The 13,476-nt window shown below is 44.7% G+C and overlaps 1 protein-coding gene across 3 annotated transcripts; it reads right to left on the bottom strand.

Annotated features, from left to right (window-relative positions):
• On the bottom strand, positions 1-9,194 carry LOC308324144 (uncharacterized protein). Of its 3 annotated transcripts, none has more exons than XR_013964889.1 (7): positions 7,897-9,194; positions 7,587-7,727; positions 7,216-7,284; positions 2,408-7,073; positions 1,499-2,226; positions 887-1,242; positions 1-695 (listed from the first exon to the last, which is right to left on the bottom strand). XR_013964889.1 is itself a non-coding variant. In XM_080776094.1 (5 exons), the coding sequence occupies exons 1-5, from the start codon at positions 8,262-8,264 to the stop codon at positions 7,056-7,058; spliced, it is 429 nt and encodes a 142-aa protein (XP_080632220.1). In that variant the 5' UTR covers positions 8,265-9,194; the 3' UTR covers positions 5,989-7,055. The 3 variants fall into 3 exon arrangements, 1 of the variants encoding a protein (XP_080632220.1); XR_013964890.1 differs by having other exon boundaries at positions 7,587-8,037; positions 8,205-9,194; XM_080776094.1 differs by lacking the exons at positions 1-695; positions 887-1,242; positions 1,499-2,226 and having other exon boundaries at positions 5,989-7,073; positions 7,897-8,037; positions 8,205-9,194.
• Positions 9,195-13,476: the final 4,282 nt, after the last annotated feature.

The raw sequence follows: 13,476 nt of genomic DNA, 5'->3' as shown, positions 1-13,476 counted from the left end.
AACTAAAAAGAACTGCAGTACTTAACATAACAAATTATATGGAATGTGTAGTCAGTGAGTCAGTGGTGTAGGTGTAGTGTATGGATGTGTGATACATGGTGTGGTGCATGTGTGGATGGAAAGAACAATCAAACATAAAGGAACGGAGGCATGGAGGCTAATGAAGGGAGTGGAGGCAGCAGGTGTGGCTCCTCTGGATCTCTCTTCTCAACTGGGATGAGTGTGGTATTTATGGCCTCTGGGAGACACCGGGCCCAGGTGCTCTCCCATCAGCCATCGGGCCAATGCCCTACCCAGGCTCACCTACAGGATGAAAGTTAGGCAATAGGCAGGCACATCCACTACTCAGTATGTGTGTGGGGTATCACACTCCCCCCCCCCCCCCTTAAAGTCGTGGTCCCAATAGGAACCATGACTGTCCATTTATCCTACATACATTTACTATACATGAAATGAATTAACATGTTACATTTTACAATTAAGTGCACTATATTCATCAAATGTATACCTACGGTTAATTAACGAAAATGTCCCACTAATCAAAAGATTTTACATTTTACAATGAAGTGCACTATATCATTTTTAACATGTTGTTAAAGGAACAATTATATTGGGCAGCTGATCCAGAGGAGGGCGTGGAGGAGTGGGGTGATGTGGAAGGGGTGTTTCTGGTTCCAGAGATTGTCATGGTTGAGCTTGTAGAAAAGGAGACAGAAAAGTTTGTCAGTAGAGCCTGCATAATGGGAGAAACATGTCCACCAGGGCAGACGTGAAACAAAGGATAGTGATTTGTTTGATCATAATCATGTTCAGGTTAGCATCAGTTTTATATTATTCAGAAATGACATGTGTAGAAATGACATATGTAGCAATGCAACAGCCTTACGTGAATGGGGATTGTAGGGCCAGGAAGCACAGCGCGAAGCAAGGCTTGAAAAACCACATTGGTAGTATGATGTTCCGGCTGTCTTTCTTTCTGCTTTATGGCATAGGTGAGAGCTTCTGTGGGAGCAAAGGTTGACAAAGTCAAAACATGTAAAATGTTGGTCTCAGTGTATTTTTAATGGAGTCTGAGTGTATTTGTAGGAAAGAATGTTAATGTTAACAGTGAACGCAGTTGTTGTGGAAAGGCCAACTTAGTAAAGGAACACTTATATTGGCCAGCTGATCCAGAGGAGGGCGTGGAGGAGTGGGGTGATGTGGAAGGGGTGTTTCTGGTTCCAGAGATTGTCATGGTTGAGCCTGTAGAAAAGGAGACACAGATAAGGGATGACTCAAGCACAAAATGTGAGTGTTAATGTTAACAGTGAATAGTAAAAGAAGCTGCAGTTTTGGTCAGTAGAGCCTGCATAATGGGAGAAACATGTCCACCAGGGCAGACGTGAAACAAAGGATAGTGATTTGTTTGATCCTAATGATCTTCAGGTTAGCAGCAGTTTTATATTATTCAGAAATGACATGTGTAGAAATGACATATGTAGCAATGCAACAGCCTTACCTCAATGGGGATTGTAGGGCCAGGAAGCACAGCGCGAAGCAAGGCTTGAAAAACCACATTGGTAGTATGATGTTCTGGCTGTCCTTCTTTCTGCTTTATGGCATACGTGAGAGTTTCTGGGTTACCCGTCCTTGAGCTGGCAACATAAAGCTGTCCGTGAGTGAAGACAGGGGACGAAAGCCAGACCCCCACTCTTGTAAGTGTGTGTCCTTGGGATTTGTTGATGGTGGTGGCAAAAGCGGTGCGGACTGGAAACTGCCGTCTGGCCCACACAAAGTAGGAATGTTAATGTTGAGGATCAGCAATGAACTTGATTCTAGGGATCAGGACTTCCTTTTGTGTGGCTGCAATTTTGCATAGCAGCAGTTTGTAATCAACATGTTAAATTGTACAATTAAGTGCACTATATTCATCAAATGTATACCTGAGGTTAATTAACGAAACTGTTCTACTAACCAAAATATTTTACATTTTACAATCAAGTGCACTATGTCATTTTTAACATGTTAGATACACTACTACAATACTTCAAAGTGTAAAACACCCTTAGAGCCCTGGCCTTGCAACACGTGGACCCTCCTCCCCCCCCAACAGTGAACACAGTTGTTGTGGAAAGGCCAACTTAGTAAAGGAACAATTATATTGGGCAGCTGATCCAGAGGAGGGCGTGGAGGAGTGGGGTGATGTGGAAGGGGTGTTTCTGGTTCCAGAGATTGTCATGGTTGAGCCTGTAGAAAAGGAGACACAGAAAAGTTTTGGTCAGTAGAGCCTGCATAATGGGAGAAACATGTCCACCAGGGCAGACGTGAAACAAAGGATAGTGATTTGTTTGATCATAATGATCTTCAGGTTAGCAGCAGTTTTATATTATGTGTAGAAATGACATATGTAGCAATGCAACAGCCTTACCTCAATGGGGATTGTAGGGCCAGGAAGCACAGCGCGAAGCAAGGCTTGAAAAACCACATTGGTAGTATGATGTTCTGGCTGTCCTTCTTTTTGCTTTATGGCATAGGTGAGAGCTTCTGGGTTACCCGTCCTTGAGCTGGCAACATAAAGCTGTCCGTGAGTGAAGACAGGGGACGAAAGCCAGACCCCCACTCTTGTAAGTGTCTGTCCTTGGGATTTGTTGATGGTGGTGGCAAAAACGGTGCGGACTGGAAACTGCCGTCTGGCCCACTCAAAGTAGGAATGTTGAGTATCAGAAATGAACTTGATTCTAGGGATCAGGACTTCCTTTTGTGTGGCTGCAATTTTGCACAGCAGCAGTTTGTTGTTGAGGGTTCTCAGGAAAAACAGTTTGGTGCCATTGCAGAGTCTGAAGTGTGATTTATAGACAATTAAAGGAGTTCAGTGTAAACAATGTTGTCAGTTTTGCCCTCATCATTATTGTCTATTAAAACTTTGACAGCACTGGCTTTCTTTCCCCTAGAGAAGGCTGTGTACAGTTGGCCATGTGCGAACACAGGCTGAGGCAAGTAGATGCCAACTCTGTCATTTTCCTGGCCCTGACCTTTATTTATGGTAACGGCGAAAGCTAACCTGACAGGGAATTGTCGTCTGATGAAGGTAAAGGGAAACTCCTCACCTCTGTCATAGTGCGGGATCCTTGGAAGGAAGATTCTTTCACCTCTGTTTGTCCCTAGTGCAATTTCACACTCAAGTACTTTGTCCATCATCTGCACCAGCACCATTCTGGTGCCGTTCTTGAGAGTGCGGTCGCGACCTGATTGCAAGTTTCTTAGCAGCATGACAGGAGCTCCTAGTTTGAGCTTCAGGTTATGGTCAGGGATTCCAGAGGGTGTTAGTGAGTTGAGGAATTCTATAGGCAGAGAATCCTTGTAGTTGTCCTCTTTAACTGAGTCAGCTGAAAAGTAGATTTTCTCTTGTCCAGGGAACTCAGCTAAGCACCTGTTGTTGATTTCGCGTATGTCCTTGTTTAATGGAGTGTATACAGTGCCTTTAAGAAGGTTGTCTTTGTGGACACAGCCATTGTGCAGGTCAGGAAAGGTGTTTGAAATGAGAGTATCCATATCCTTTACCAAGTGCTGTGGTGGAATGTGGACTTGAATGGCAGTATCTCCATGTGTGATTTTGTCTTCCCCCAAGTCCAGGAGGTAGTTGGCAAACTCCCTCTCAGCTATGTCAGTCCTCATGTTGAAGTGTAGTTTGTGTTCTTTCATGAGAGGATAGAGTGGAGACATTTGGATGCAAGCTCTAACAATTTGGGCTCTGCTTGCTCTCTTGATAACGGGGAGTGTCTGCCTAGGGTCTCCACCTAACAGGACAGTTTTGCCACCCCAAGGTTGGTCAGAATGCATCAGGTCCCTCAGTGTTCTTTCCACGCACTCTACATTGAAGCGGTTAACACTGAAGATCTCGTCCCAAATGATTATGCTGCTTTCTTTGATTAGCTTAGCCAGGGAGGACTCAGCTTTTATGGCACAGACGGAGTCTTCAAAGATAGGGATTGGTATTTTAAATCTTGAATGAGCTGTCCTGCCACCCTCAAGGTTCTGAGCAGCTAAGCCTGTGCTGCCAACACACAGCACAATGCCATTCTGTGCTCTAATGTTGGCTGCAATGACCTTAAATGTAAAGGTTTTGCCATAGCCTGCTGGGGAGTTGAGAATGAATTGTCTTGTGATGGTGTCCTCTTTTGGTGCATTCACTGCCTGATAAACCGCCTGGCAGAGTGCCATCTGTTCCACATTCAGTAGAGGACTAAGCAGCTGTACAATTTCTTCTTGTTCTGTGTTGTTGAATCTTTCTGATGTGAAAATTTGTGTCAGCTTTTCCTGCTCAGTTAGTGGTGTTGGCTGTGGCATGTCCGTGTAGTTGGATAGACGATTTCCCATTTGTGAGAGCTCATCATCCAGTGCAAGTAGTACCTGGTTGTGGATAAATGCCTTGTCTACTGCATCTGTAGGGCACATCTGTGCAGTGGCTTCTGCATGGAGGAAGTCATCACTGAGCTTTTCGAAGAATTCTTCAAAGAGGTGTTTGGGCTGTGATGGGTGACAGTATTGGAGGATGATAGCAAAGGTTTCTCTGAGTTTTCTTGAGGATGCATAACTTGAGACTTCATGCATGGCAGTGATCCATTCTCCATCGTCCTCCAGCAAGCCCATGGCTCGTGCTGTGTCTTTGAAAGTTGTGTAGTGGTTGCCCTCATACACTTTAAGGTCGTCATAGCTTGTTGGTCCCCTGATATGAGCCAGGAGCATTTTTAAGTAGAATCTTTCTCCCTGGAGTACTGATACATTGGACATCCTTCCTATTGTCGTTGGAGTGTGCGTGTGCGTGGATGTTGGAGATCTTTCCTTCCACATGTGGCTGTTTGAATTCCAAGTGTAGTGTTCTGGGATGTCCATGTACAGATGTTGCCTTGCGTGATGGTCACTGACATTTAGCTGGAAGAAGGCCAGTAATGTAGTGGGTTTGGCTGCTGTCAGGGCCTCCTGTGCATGGCCTTCTGTGAAGATGACATTTTGTTGGCCTTCTGTGTGGATAGCGAGACTGAAGACAGCAGGGACTCTGTGCTGGATTTTGTACTCCATTGTTCTCCAGTGTGCGTCATGAGCATCAATTGTCCTGGCATTGATGAATCTGGAAATCTCATCCTTATCTTCAATGGTGACAGTGCCAACATCAACTCCCTTATGGATGTACTTGTAGAGGTACTTGATGGTGTGAAAGGAGCCGACAAATTCAACATTAATGTGGCACTTGTACTTCAGAAGGACCCAGGGGTTGTAAGGCACGACCCATCTGCTGTCGAAGGTAAAGCCGTGCTTGCTAGCAGTGTGACCGTTGATGGGTCTTCTGTACTCTGGGTAGCCATGGCCATTGTGAGGTAGGCGAGTTTCATCACAGTATGCTTTAGGGAATTTCTTGGTACAGATGCCATTGACCATGCAGGGGCTGTTGGGGTTGACTGTTCCACAGGGTCCATGCAGCATTGTTTGAGACACCAGCTCATACAGCTGTGGCTCTGTCTGTGGGTTGGGTATGTCTGCCCTAATGATGTGATCGATGTCATCAACACTCAAGGTCTCATGTAGGAGTAGGAGGATGTGAGCGTGTTTCAGTCCTCTCAACTGTCCCTCAATGGTGTGTACTCTAGCCTTCATGTTCCCAAAGACACCCAACTTAATGTCTTTGAGGAGGTTATCCAAGAACCATTTGAAAACTTTGTTAACAATGTCTGGTCTGTCATTGGGCTGCTGTCCTGGAAAGAGGTTTTGCAGAACACCGTCACTCCGTGGGTTTGCAGTCATGGTGATGAATAAGTCAAAGTTCTTGTATCTGGCTGCTATTGCAAGGGCATCAAGATAGTGCTTGTACAGGTATCTGGGGCTCCCAGTGTGGCTAGCTGGAAGAATGATGCGTTGACCAATGTGGGCAGCCTCAGTCTGTCCTGGCTGGGTTTGTTGAGTAGCCAGGATGTCAGACAGACCTGAATACTGATGTACCCTGTATTTGTCTTGCAGTTCCTTCCTCCTGTAGAAGATCATCCGGCAGCTTTCTATCTTGCTGTACTGATCGCAAAAGTACTCTTGGCCAAGTCTCCCCGACCTCAGTAGAGTGTTGAAGGAGGTAGTTCTGGGATGCATGTGGAATCGGAAGAATTCTTGAAGGCTGACTTTTTGTGTGGTTGAAGTTGCATGAACTTTCATAATGTGATTATCAATGCTGTAGCCGGCATCTCCATGTGGCAAGATTATGGGATAGGCGGTTGGATCATACATAGGATGGAGTGCATTGATTCGTGTTGTTTGTCTCTGATTAGGTGCATTAGCTGCAGTTCTGTAGAGTACAACATCCCTCGGCTGTGTTTGTTCCCCGGGTGCCAGAATAACCACATTAGTCACATCTGGATTAAGATGACGTTTGTGTGCTCCCTGTGAGCTTTTGGCCTTGAACACAATGGTGAAGTCCTCACTTGGGTTGAGGTTGAACATTTCCGCTCCGCTCTTAAAGGACCTGACTAAAGGATTAACTGTTTTCAGGGCATCCTGAATCAAGGTCAAAGTGTCTTCCCTAACTCCATCTCCCCTTGCGTGATGAAGGCGGTTCTTAATTTCATTGTCTTGGTCATAGACAAAGATTTGTGAGTATTTGGGTTTGTGTGTGTTGTCAGGAAAGACTGCTGAGGGAGTGAGGTGGTACATCTGGCCACTCATCTTGAATGGTTGTGGGCCACGTCCTCTGAAGTTCATTTTCGTGCCAGACACAGACTTAGAAGCCATAGAAACCAAGCCATTGTACTGTCTGATGTTGTCAAAGAACTCCCTTGACTGTGGTGACGTTCTGGCAAACAGAGATGTTAGTGCAGGAGGTGGGTCCATGAATGGTTTGAGTTGAATTTGGCCATAACGGCAACAGGCACTGAAGGTTTTTTTTCCAACAGGACCTTTTGACGTCTCCCAGGGGAACATGAGAGCATGGCATGAAATGCAGACCGAGTCCATCCTAGGTGTCTGTAATGGATTGCTGTGTGTAAGTAGTTGAGGTGGTGTCCAGGCTTTTCGGAAGTGTGTTGTCTTTTGTCTGGTCATGCGTGATTGTGGTTCTGTGAAGGTAGATAGGAGAGTATTAATGAGTTATTAGAAGTGATGAGAGTTGTGAAATGTATGCATGTTAGGTCATGGAGTGAATGGTTATCAGCAAAAGTGCAGTACAGGGGTAATGGGAGAAGATGAGTAGTTAGTTACCTGTGGCCAGAGGCGTTTCCAATGAGCGGGTGTGTGTCGTTGTGTGGTGGCTGGCCTCATGATGCTGAGCTGTAAAGGTAGTGGTGAAATGTAAATATTGTGTTGTTAGAAGTAATGATAAACTGCAAGTGTAGGTCATCAATGGAAGAAGTGTTATTTAATGATGGTGTTGTTGCATTAAAGTGACACACACACACACACACACACACACACACACACACACACACACACACACGTATGTTGATAAAATGGAGAATAGGAAAGTGCATGCAAGCACAGAAAGATAACAATGCACGGGCTTGAAAACTATTAAACACAGACAGAAGTTGTCAGAAGCACACACATGCAACATGTTATGAACGTGTGATTACCTGTTTCTGGTGCTGTTGCGTGAGTGGAACGCTTCCGTTTGGCGTTGCGTGTATCTGCTGAAAGTGATGTGCGTTTTTTTCGTGGTCTGATGTGTGTTTCTGGGGGTGATGTGGTAGTTGTCCTGTCCTCATGGCTGGGAGCTGAGATGGTAGGGGAGAAACGTAAATTGTATGTAGTTATGAGAGCTAATGTTATCATCTGTGGTGCAATAGTTATGTAATAATGCTGCTGTGCATTAATGCAGTCAATTTAAATATTTGTGAAGTTGGTAAAGCACACACATGCAACATGTTATGAACGTGTGATTACCTGTTTCTGGTGCTGTTGCGTGAGTGGAACGCTTCCGTTTGGCGTTGCGTGTATCTGCTGAAAGTGATGTGCGTTTTCTTTGTGGTCTGATGTGTGTTTCTGGGGGTGATGTGGTAGTTGTCCTGTCCTCATGGCTGGGAGCTGAGATGGTAGGGGAGAAACGTAAATTGTATGTTGTTATGATAGCTAATGTTATCATCTGTGGTGCAATAGTTATGTAATAATGCTGCTGTTGCATTAATGCAGTCAATGTAAATATTTGTGAAGTTGGTACTACCATGTGGGTAATGATATTAGTGTGTAGTTACCTGTGGCCAGAGGCGTTTCCAATGAACAGGTATGTGTCCGTGTTTGGTGGCTGTCGTCATGCTGCTGTGCTGAGATGGTAGATGAAAAATGTAGATATTGGGTTATGAGAAGTAATGATAAACTGTATGTCAGTAAAATGTGTTATTGCAGAATGTCAGTAGTGCATACATAATGTAACATAGATGTGTACACACACACACACACACGCGCACACTGAGCAGGGGGGAGGTGTCACTCTCTGTGTGTCACACGCACACACAGAGCAATGCAATGGGCTGTATAGGAATGAGAAAGCAATAAGCATACATTGACATTGGCAAAGCTGAAGGTGAAATAATGGCATCCCCATGCATCAAATGTCTGTTGTGTAGAAATTCTGAATGTCCATGTAATCTGTGTTTCTGTGGTAAGGCTGCTCCAATTAATTGATGAGTCGTTATGGAGTTGCTGAGTGATTGGCAACTAATGTAGTGATAGATTAATTGAATGGGCCTGAATATATCTGTGTAGGCTGCAACAATGATTTCATAAAGCGTAGTTTAAAATAGTTTTGAACAGGCAACTAATGTAGTGATAGATTAATTGAATGGGCCTGAATAGATAGATAGATAGATTTCTTGATTTTTGTGTCATGCACCAAAGGCGTCCAGCCCACATGGGCTTACAGGACACACCATGTCATTGCATTCAATATTGCATTGTGTACAATAAACAGATATGTTTTGTTGATATTCCCTTTTTTTTTTGTTACACAAACAAAACATTCTGCCTTATTTCCCACGCCCTGCATAAAAAGTCTGGCAAAGCAAAAGTACCTTTCCTAAAACAAAATTCCAGTTTTTCATAGTCCTCCAACCAGAAAAAGTCTGCAAATGTGTTAATGCTTCATATAATGGGCAGTAAAACAAAAGATGATAGATTGAACAGGCAACTAATGTAGTGATAGATTAATTGAATGGGCCTGAATAGATCTGTGTAGGCTGCAACAATTGGCGTGCTTTGTGTGAATGGCTGTGGTGAGGTTCACTGTAACTTTTTAGACATTCCACAGCGCCAGCGCCATGGGGGAGGGAGGAGGGGCACACACACACACACACACACACACTGGGGCCAGCGTGTAGGCATAGTGTACTGTAGTAAATATATATGTGAGGCTGCAACTAACGATTAATTTCATAATCGGTTCATCGGCCGATTATTTAAACGATGAATCGATTCATCGGATTATGGCACCTTTTTGCAATTACTTAAAAAAATTAGCTTCAAGTTATTTTAGGCATGTTGTAACTAACAATAAAGATAATAAAAATGAATACTCCTTCAAAATTAATATGTTACCCCCTTTTTTATCCAATTTGATTTCATTGCCACTCCTACTTGTAATGATACTGTAATCTGTAATGTTGACCGTGTATAGCTGACTGTCTTTCTTTCCATTTCTATCTCTGGGACCCCAATTTTTATATTTTAATTTCTATTGTAAAATCAATTTTGAGTCCATTTGGTTCCATTTTTGTCTGTCACTGTGACTTCTGTCCCCACGCTGTGTTCTTAACTTCTTTAACAGGTCGCTCGTATTTCTTTATGTAAGATAAAGAATCCGATGAACACGGAGAGCCAAAGAGGACTTGTTGTTGCTGTTCCTCATGTTAGCGATAGCTGCTAAAGCTATCAACAGTAAACACAACCTTGCTAGGCTAGCAAGCTAACGTTGCAACAGGATCGTTGCGGTGTGTGTGGGGGGGGGGAGACTGAAGTTGTGAGAGACTCAGAGAGAGGGGTAGAATAGATGCGGAGCACTCTGGTCACGTTCAAGACAATCTTGTGTTGTGTTTATACGACCCGTTGCATATTGTTCGTTCAGCCTAGTGCCGTTACTGAACGGTAAAAAGAAAGCAGCTTTATGTTGCATTTTAATGTTGGAAAACACCCGCGATAATAATCGCTAAGATAATTCGTTGGCAACGAATTCAATTATCGATTTTAATCGATTTAATCGATTCGTTGTTGCAGCCTTAGCGCACAGGCGCAATTGCGATGTATGGATAAATGAAATTATTAAGCACGCAACATTGAGAAGCATGCAACATGCTGTGTGATTACCTGTTTCGGTTCGCGACACACACACACACACACACACACACACACACACACACACACACACACACAGGGCGATGTATGGATAAATCAAACGAACGATTAAGCAAGAAACATTGAGAAGGATGCAACATGCTGTGTGATTTACCTGTTTGGGTTTGTTTTGCGCGACTGGCTCGCAAAAGTTTGGAGGCACGCGTGTATTTAGAAAGTGCGCTGCGTTTTCTTCGTGGCATATTGTGTTTGTGGGGGGGTGATGGCAGAGTATATTCCAGTCCAGTTGGCGGTGGCAAGCATGAGTCGTTGTTGTTTGTGTCTTTGTTGTTGGTGGAGTGAGTAGCCTACAGTGCAGTCAGAGTGTAGTTCACAGGTCACACACAGGAGCAGTGAAAGGGGGAGGGGACTTGGGATGGCAGTGTAGAGTAGGCACGACATTGAGGGGTAGAAACCATCCCGGTCGCGTGGTTCATCTAACGCGTGTGTCACTGTGAAGGACTGGCCCCATTAAGTGAACGTAGTTGGCGTAGTAGACGCCAACATGACGATTCTGACGTAGGCTGTTGAGGTTGAGCAAGAATAGCGTGTTTCAGAAAAGTAATATTTAAGCAGTAAATAAGGCATTTTTGGCGAATGCTATGTAGTCTATGTCTTTTGTGGGAGTGTGCAGGTTTTATTTTGCATAGAGAGATGTGTGGTGGAAGTGTGGCTTGGTCGGAGATAGAGCACGAATGAGCGGCCAGGTGCTCATGCACCCCTTTCTATTAGGGTAGCAGGATGTGCATCCGGCGATCCAGCGTGTCTTTTACTTTTTAATTCTGCAGACAGTGTGCAGCTGCCTGCAAAGTGCAAGCATTCAAAGGCGTCCAACTCCAAGCATCACTCAACAAAAGAAATTCAAAATAAAATGTATTAAATCCTCCACGAGGATAGATGGGTATAGAACGGTTAGAACCGTGCCATATGTCCTAGAATTCGGCTATATAACCGGGAGATACCCGAAATCGCGCATGCGACTCGCGCCACTACGGATCTCGCTTGCAGCGCCACCTATAGGTCCCAACCGGCCCTGTCTGGGGTGCTCGCACAAGCCAGAGTAGATGTTAAAATGACCCCAAACATGTTTGAAAGTGAAATATCCCTTTAAACTGATTTTGATGCTATATTAGCTAATTTAGCATGAGGACCACCTGGAACCCTCTCAGGGACCACTTTGAGAACCACGTACTGCCCTAGAGGATGTGCTTGTGTCCGTCACAACTTGCCATAATTATGGTGCAGTGTCTAGGAATAATATTATTTCTGTCTTCAGAGAAATGCAGGAGATTTTTGGGAGCTTTACTGTGTGGTTGTCTCAATTTATTTACTTGATTTGCTGTGGAACGCCAAGAGACAGCAACCTTGTCTTTTTTTATTAAATTTAGTTTATCAAGCTAATTTGCACCTCTGACAGCCTTATTTGCTTCTCTAATTTCCTCAAGCGTGAGTGTATGTTTCTATTACAATCAAGTAGACCAACCACATACATAATGATGCCCGCTTTAGTGCACAATCAGAGCGTGTTTGACCTGACCGCCTGTGCCAGGATGTTATGTTTGTTATGCTTGCTGCGGTGTTTTGCGAACAACTATTTCTTCCTGCAGTCGGTTCTCATTTCCCTCTTTAGGGCTACGCTCAACCTTGCTTGATTAGAAGGGGTCACACCGGAGGTCAGGTCGGCCGGTCGGGGCGGGCGTGCCTCCTAAGTTGTGTGCGTTAGAGTTTTGATGTAATTTCGTCTGTCAAGGTACGTACGCGTCAACACGGGGGGTTTCACCACCCTCTCTCTCATGTGTTGCAAGTGCAACTGTGTTTTCCAGGGACTGTGTAAAGACACCTTTTTAAGCACTTAAACCCTATATACTTAGTTGACTGCGTCCCTTATATTATAGGCCCTAACCCTGTATTCGCTCTACACTAAATATCATAGCATAAAATTGACAATCCAGAACTCTCAATCCATTGTGACATGTTGTGAGCCTGTAGATTGCTAGTATATTCGCTTGTACATCAGCTATTTTGGCCAAATGTTCACCCCGGCCTAGAATATAAGTAAGCTAGGGTTAATGTGGTTGGACAGCTCCCTACACCAGCCCCATCTCCAGGATCTTGACAGGCCTGGCTCGCCTGTGCACCGTTTAGCTCATGACTGAAGAGGATGTTCCCTTCATGCACCATCCCTGTTCCATTTAGCACATGCTTGTTTTGCACACAGACGCCCAGAGAAACGCTCTCCTCCTTTGGACACGCTCGCTGTGTATTTCACTTCTCTCTTACTCCTTCTGTGGAAACATCTCTACAGTCCTGGCCCTCGACGCTCCCACGGTGCTTTTCTGTACCACAACAAGCAGCACGTTGTGCCCTGCTCGCCGGGCCAGTGGAAACACACTGTGGCTCAGTTCCCTCGGCTCTGCAGGTGCTGGGAGCATATTTCATAAACACCTGCCGGGAGTTTCGAGTGTGTGTCTGTGGACTCTTGAGTCCTGGCTCAGTGGAACTGTACTGTACTGTGTTCACGTTTAAACCTAGATTGGATTGACAGTCATTTGTTGGCAAGTTGAGTTCCCACAAAAGTGAGCCTTTGATATCTTATTCAAGAATAACACTGTGGCAAAATGTAATGCAACGGATACAGCGTTGCAATGGATTAGAAAAAGGAACTCTTTTGAATGTTCGCACTAGTGGAAAGTTTACTTGAATGGTTGGAAATGTTTTTCTCATTTCGCTTCTCTCTCTCTTCTCTCTCATTTTGGGACGTTTCAAAACATTTTGACGCCTTTACCCCCAGTGACCAGATGAACCTGACCTTCCAAGGTTCTGGCTTGTTGTCATCTGCGGTGAGGCTGGAAGGATGGATGGATGGAGAAGGCATGGACCCCAGCCATGCACGGGCCCCGTGCTGACCCCAGTCACGTAGCTTAAGTCCCCCTAACCCGGCCCTAACCCCCGGTCCCAGCACCAACCGACCGCTCAACAGTTTAATTAGAGGGGCTGAGAGGGCTGAGCGAGCCGACCCAAACTTCCCTGGATGAGAAAACTTTAAATCTAAATGTTATTCTTCTGGGTCCTCAAAGGGGACATTGTGTGGGGATCCAGAAGGACATACCAGGCTGTGAAAGAGGCTCTTTCTTGTTTTCT

Source organism: Protomyctophum bolini (assembly GCF_963924005.1).
Source record: "Protomyctophum bolini genome assembly, chromosome: 11".
NCBI lineage: Eukaryota > Metazoa > Chordata > Actinopteri > Myctophiformes > Myctophidae > Protomyctophum > Protomyctophum bolini.
The sequence above is the reverse complement of the archived record's forward strand: the minus strand, read 5'-3'. Positions and strand labels throughout refer to the sequence as shown.

What these genes read in the sequence shown, in the direction of transcription:
- LOC308324144 (XM_080776094.1), bottom strand. Translation starts at nt 8,264, where the DNA reads ATGACGACAGCCACCAAACACGGACACATACCTGTTCATTGGAAACGC. An exon ending in GGAAACGCCTCTGGCCACAG is followed by an intron (nt 8,038 to 8,204) that starts GTAACTACACAC and finishes CTACCATCTCAG; the next exon opens with CTCCCAGCCATGAGGACAGG. An exon ending in CGCAACAGCACCAGAAACAG is followed by an intron (nt 7,285 to 7,586) that starts GTAATCACACGT and finishes CTACCTTTACAG; the next exon opens with CTCAGCATCATGAGGCCAGC.